The sequence below is a fragment of the Oryx dammah genome, unplaced genomic scaffold (assembly GCF_014754425.2).
Source record: "Oryx dammah isolate SB20612 unplaced genomic scaffold, SCBI_Odam_1.1 HiC_scaffold_8, whole genome shotgun sequence".
Classification (NCBI taxonomy): Eukaryota; Metazoa; Chordata; class Mammalia; order Artiodactyla; family Bovidae; genus Oryx; species Oryx dammah.
Window position 1 is genome coordinate 53,399,889 of NW_024070192.1, and position 6,000 is coordinate 53,405,888.

Consider the following 6,000-nt stretch of genomic DNA (forward strand, 5'->3'; position numbering starts at 1 on the left):
CAAGATATTAGATGCTGGGCGGCCAAGTGAAGTGAAGAAGTGAGGTCGCTCAGGCATGTGCGATTCTTTGCGACCCCATGGACTGTAACCCGCCAGGCTCCTCCGTCCATGGGATTTCCCAGGCAAGAACACTGGGATGGGTAGCCTTTCCCTTCTCTGGGGATCTTCCCAACCCAGGGATTGAACCCAGGTCTCCTGCATTGCAGGCAGATGCTTTACCAGCTGAGCCATCAGGGAAGCCCAAGAATACTGCAGTGGGTTGCCATTTCCTTTTCCAGGGGATCTTCCCAACCCAGGGGTTGAACCCACGTCTCCCGCATTGTAGGCAGACTCCTTACCCTCTGAGCCATCACAGCAGCCAAAGGCGAACAGAAAGAAAGCTGTCCCCAGAGATGGGAGCCGGGTGAGAGAGTCAGGGCCTGGCTACTCAGTTGACCCCCAGAAAAGGAGCCTGTGGGAGGTACTGGGACGTTGTCAGGGGATAAGGCTGGTGTGAGGGAGGCCTCCTGAGCTCTGGCTAGGAGGTGGAAGGCCGGGGCCAGGGCGTGGGGAGGCCTGGGAGGCCCGAGGCAGTGCCCACCAACTCCTGGGACAGCTTTCCTGAACGACCCGGCAGGCTGGGGGCCGCAGCGTCAACGGCCAATCTCCTGGATGACGTGGAGGGCCATGCTTGTGGTAAGGTGGAGAGGGCAGGGAGGCTGGAGCTTTGAGTTGCCAGGATGGGTAGTCCTCCAAGAGTAGGGCCTGGGTGTTTCACAGGTGAACCCAACCTGTCAGGGCAGGGCCTCCCAACTATGGGACACATATCAGGGTTGGTGGGCAGGTGACCCAAAGAAATTGGTCCCCCCAAGTTGGTCCCACTTTATGGACTACACCAAAGCCTTTGACTCTGTGGATCACAACAAACTGGAAAATTCTTCAAGAGATAGGAATACCAGACCACCTGACCTGCCTCCTGAGAAACCTCTTTGCAGGTCAAGAAGCAACAGTTAGAACTGGACATGGAACAACAGACTGGTTCCAAATAGGAAAAGGAGTACGTTAAGGCTGTATATTGTCACCCTGCTTATTTAACTTCTATGCAGAGTATATCATGAGAAATGTTGGACTAAATGAAGCACAAGCTGGAATCAAGATTGCCAGGAGAACTATCAATAACCTCAGATATGCAGATGACACCACCCTTATGGCAGAAAGCAAGGAAGAACTAAAGAGCCTCTTGATGAAAGTGAAAGAGGAGAGTGAAAAAGCTGGCTTAACACTCAACATTCAGAAAATGAAGATCATGGCATCTGGTCCCATCACTTCATGGGAAATAGATGGGGAAACAGTAGAAACAGTGACAGACTATTTCTGGGGGCTCCAAAAAGCACTACAGATGGTGACTGCAGCCATGAAATTAAAAGACATTTGCTCCATGGAAGAAAAGCTGTGACCAACCTAGACAACATATTCAAAAGCAGAGACATTACTTTGCCAACAAAGATCCATCTAGTCAAAGCTGTGGTAGTCATGTATGCATGTGAGAGTTGGACTATAAAGAGAGCTGAGCACAGAAGAATTGATGCTTTTCAACTGTGGTGTTGGTGAAGACTCTTGAGAGTCCCTTGGACTGCAAGGAGATCAAACCAGTCCAGCCCAAAGGAAATCAGTCCTGAATATTCGTTGGAAGGACTGATGTTGAAGCTGAAACTCCAATACTTTGGCCACCTGATGTGAAGAACTGACTCCTTGGAAAAGACCCTGATGCTGGGAAAGATTGAAGGCGGGCGAAGAAGGGGATGACAGAGGATGAGATGGTTGGATGGCATCACCAACTTGGTGGACATGAGTTTGAGTAAGCTCCAGGAGTTGGTGATGGTCAGGGAAGCCTGGAGTGCTGCAGGCCATGGGGTTGCAGAGTCGGACACGACTGAGCGACTGAACTGAACTTGGTCCACATTGCCTCTCCTTTCCTTTCACTTCTGAAAGGGGGCCCAGCTACATCTCCACCTAGATCTTTACCTGGAGCACAAAGAGCCGGGTGATACTTCTGGGGAATATTCTCTTGGGTGTGAGGGGACAGACAAGCCCAGATGCATGGAAGGACTGCACCTTGAGAACCATGCTCTGGGCAGTCTCGGTGTTGGGGCCCAGAGGCCTTTCTACCTCCATCCAGTCCCTCCCAGTGGCATGTGGGCCAGAAGACACTGCCTCAGACCTCCTTGGGCCCACAGCTGAGCCCTGGTCTGGTGCCCCAGAGTAGGAGGGCCCTTTGGTGGTCAGGAGACATCCTAAACAAGGGCTAGAAGGGCCTTGGAGGTCATCGGGACACTCCCGCATCCCCCATCTCATTTTATAGATGAGGAAACTGAGGGAAGAACTTGAGTTCTCCAAGCTCAGAGATGGAGACAGAGCAGCAGGCAGGGGTCCTGACCCCACATCTGTAGCCTCTCCCCAGGTCCCCAGGGGTCAGCGTGTGCTTCAGCCACCGCAGTGCAGAGAGCGGGTCAGCCGTCTTCCCCAGCCTGGGGGACGTGCCTGAGCGAGGCTGTGCAGTGGGGAGGCTGAGGTTCTTTCCTCTCTCTGCTTTTCAGATGAAGACTTCCGGGGGAGGCGACAGGAGGTGCCCACGGTGGAGGAGGCACTCAAGGAAGGGCAGTAGGAGGTAAGGCCCGGGGCCACTCTCCCCAAGACTGCTGGCTGCACGCCCCGGCCATCTCCCCAGGGTGGGGGCGGCAGGCTCAGGCAGCTAGATGCTGCAGGGCCCGGCTTCTTCCCCTAGCGTTGTGACAGGGGAGCTCGTGGTTTACATTTTCTCCATTATTTATTCATTTGACAAAAGACAGTCACACCTGCCTGTGCCAGATGCTAGGAACAGGAGAAGAAAAACCAGCTTTGACCTTGAATAGTTGACAGCACGGTTGAGAATAAAGTCCAGGACGCACAGAGCACACTAAGAACGGTGTGAGAAAAGCTGAGATGGCTTCACCCCGGCCGGAGCCACACCGGCCCTCACTCCACCGCCGCCGGCTTGGGCTTCGGTGGTGGAGGCGATGAGGAGACGGCCCCTTTCAAGGTAGCTCTATCTCTGGCCGGAGCCCTGGGCCTGCAGGCTGGTTTTCTCCCTTTTTTCCTGTGCGTCCCACGACTGGGGATGCCGACACCACCCCCAGGACCACCCTGGGGGAGGACCAGAGGATGTTGACGCCTCCCCCAGGACCACCCCCTGGGGAGGACCAGGGGATGCCCACACCTCCCTCACTGCTGGAGGACCCGGTCCCGCCTCCAGCCCCTCCCCCTGTCACGAGTCTGCCTGCCCACCCTGCCCCGGTTGCTGTGCTGGCCCCAGAGTGTGGGGGATGCAGCCGTCCTTCCCGCTGGCCCAGGGCCACCCCCTGTCAGGAGCTTGCTCATCATTTATTTCTCTCCTGAACGGCCCACCTTTTCCCTGTCTAGCTCCGTCCTCAAGCCTACATCCCCCTGCTTCCCACCTTAAAAGCCAGGAGTCCTCAGTATGCTTTGAGCCACCCGACCTGCAGAGAAGCCGCACCCTCCTTCGCCCATGCTGGGTTGGCTGCCCCCCACCCCCAGATTGACTCACGGTCATCTGCCTGCTCGGGGGCCTTTGACCGATCTGCCCCGGTGCTGTCTTCTGCCTGCTGTGCCCATTGTCTCCCCACGGCCTCCTGTGGCCCCAGCAATCCTGGGCCCCCTTTCTCTCTGCTGTTGCTTCTCTGTGTGCCTTTGGGCCCCCAGCGCTCCCGGCAGCTCTGACCTTGACCGCCCTCAAAGTCTCCCTTCGCCCCACTCTCGCAGCCATGCCACCAGCCTCTCTCACGGCAACACTCGTGTGCGGTTGGCTCCAAAGCCTGAGTCTCTGTGTTGGTTCTCCAGATCTGTCCCACAGCCCCCGCTGTGCCCACCACGGTCTTCCTGGCCCCGGCTGTCCACTCACTGAAGCCAGGCAGCCCCCTCCTCCTGACGTCCCCCTTCACTTCTCTTCTTTATCCCTCTCATCACCACCCTGCTGACTCTCGTCACCTGGCTCACCACTGTGGGCTCTTCCTGCCCCTGCTCTCTCAGCCATCACCGGGACGCCTCTTGAGTCCCGTCTCTCCCTCGCTCTCTGAGTGGGTCTTCCACATAAAGGCTCCTTGGCTTGGTGTGGGGTCCCACCAAGTTCCGGCCCCGTTTTGCTTTTCTGCCCCTACAAGCGCCCTGGGTGTATTTCCGTGTAGTTCTGCTGAGTTCCCGCTGCGTCTGGTCACAGAAGAGGTCAGGCAGCCGGCACAGTTCTCAGCCCTCTACAGACAGAAGCTTCACATCCACCAGGCGTTCCAGACCCCCACTCCACCTCTAGCGGCCGGAGGCCCCCCTGGTTTGCACGTTGGGACATTTCTAGACCTTGGATTGGCGTGTGTGACCCTAGCCCAAGTTCCAAGGCTGACACAGAGTCCCTGGGGGAAGGAGAGGGCCCCTGTCTTTAGAAGCTTCTGCGCCAGACTCTCTCTCCAGGAGCTAGTGATGAGGGAAGACCACAGGGCTCTGTTGAAAAAGACCTCTCCCATCCTCTCTCCTTCCAGATACCAGCAGTTCCTCCTTGCCGGGGACGATCCGACCGGCAGAGGCATCCCAGCTGCCGTCGGACAGATGGTGCTTCAGTTCTGAGGCCCGGTGATTCTCTGGCCACAGTCCAGCCCAGCCACTGCCACTTTCCAAGGGACTCAGAACTTCCGAGTTGCCCGCTGTGATTGCAGGAAGGGAGGAGGGTGGAGGCAGCAGCCAACCACAGCGCCTCTGTAACCAGGCTGTTCTAAGGGGAATGGATGGAGATGCAGGAGCTAACCCCTCTTCTGTTAGAAAAAGAAAACCCAGCAAAACAGAAAGCAGGCAAGGTGGGAATACCCAAAAGGGGAGGATGATCCTACCAGAGCCTTCTTGGCCTGAGGGTGGAGCCCCTGCCTCCCTCCTGTCCTGCAGGAGAGACCACAGACACGGCCTGACCCCCCGCCCTCATCCCGGCTCCCTCTGGGCACCTGGGGCCCTTCATCCCCGTGGCCACCTGCCTTTCAGCGGCCCTCCGCTGCACAGAGCCCTGGGCGGTCCCTGGAGCCCTGTCTGAGGGGTGACGGGCCCTGCAGAGCCGTGTGTACCGCCTGTTCCGCATGGGCTCCTTGCTGCCTCTGTTGGGGGCTGGCAAGGGTCCTCAGAGGGATCCAGAGACAGGCCACCCTGGAGCTGGAGGATTCTAGCGGGGGCAGGGTCGGGATGGGGGCGGCGGTCTTCAGTCTGGCAGAAGATAAAAAGCCGGTTCTGGATGGGATCCTGCAGCCCCTGTCCAGCGGCGCTGAGCTCCCACCTGGACTAGACGTTCTGCTGCCTCCGGGTGGGCAGCGATCAGTTCCTTGGTAACCCCGGGAAGGTGTGGGACTGGGAGGCACTAAGAGGAGGCTGCCAGCCGGCCTGCAGCCCCGGGCCACAAGGGCGTGCTGGGTGCCCCTTGCCAAGAGCGACAAGGTGAATGGCCAGGTGAACAAGGGACCTATGGACCTGAGCCAGCACCAGCCACTGCCAGCGGGAGGGCTGGGGGGCGGCCAGCCCCGCCTCTGTGGCCCCCCGCCTGAAGATGGGGGTGTGCTGACCTGGGGGAAGCCTGGCGGGTAAGAGGCTCCAGCTGGAGCGAGGAGTCCGCCCAGCTGCACAGCGTTGGGGCGTTAAGAGGAGACGGCAGGCCCGCTAGGGCTGGGTGACCACAAGTCACCCTGAGATAAAGAGGGCCTGGCACGCCCCACGCAGTGCCCGGGGCTGGGGGGGCCCCGGCCGCCTCCCCGCCCGGCGGAAGTGCAGTCGCCCTTCGGCTCCCCACCGATCCCCCGCAGCCCCCGCACGATAGAGGGGGAGCCCCGGTCCACGCGTGTGACTTTGTTAGTTCTGTCTCTCCTCCGTGTGGGTTTTTTTCCTGGAGCTGTTTCGTAGGAATTGGTGTAATAAAGACTTGGTGTTCTCTTGGTGCTCTGA

General features: G+C 58.5%; 1 protein-coding gene across 3 annotated transcripts in view; it reads left to right on the forward strand.

Annotated features, from left to right (window-relative positions):
• The window catches only part of CUEDC1 (CUE domain containing 1), an 85,070-nt gene extending 79,070 nt beyond the window's left edge, over positions 1–6,000 (forward strand). For all 3 annotated transcript variants that reach the window (XM_040244272.1, XM_040244271.1, XM_040244269.1), the window contains exons 9-11: positions 617–675; positions 2,577–2,647; positions 4,566–6,000. In XM_040244272.1, the coding sequence (XP_040100206.1) occupies positions 617–675; positions 2,577–2,644 (127 nt within the window). In that variant the 3' untranslated portion in view covers positions 2,645–2,647; positions 4,566–6,000. The remainder of the gene's footprint in view (positions 1–616; positions 676–2,576; positions 2,648–4,565) is intronic.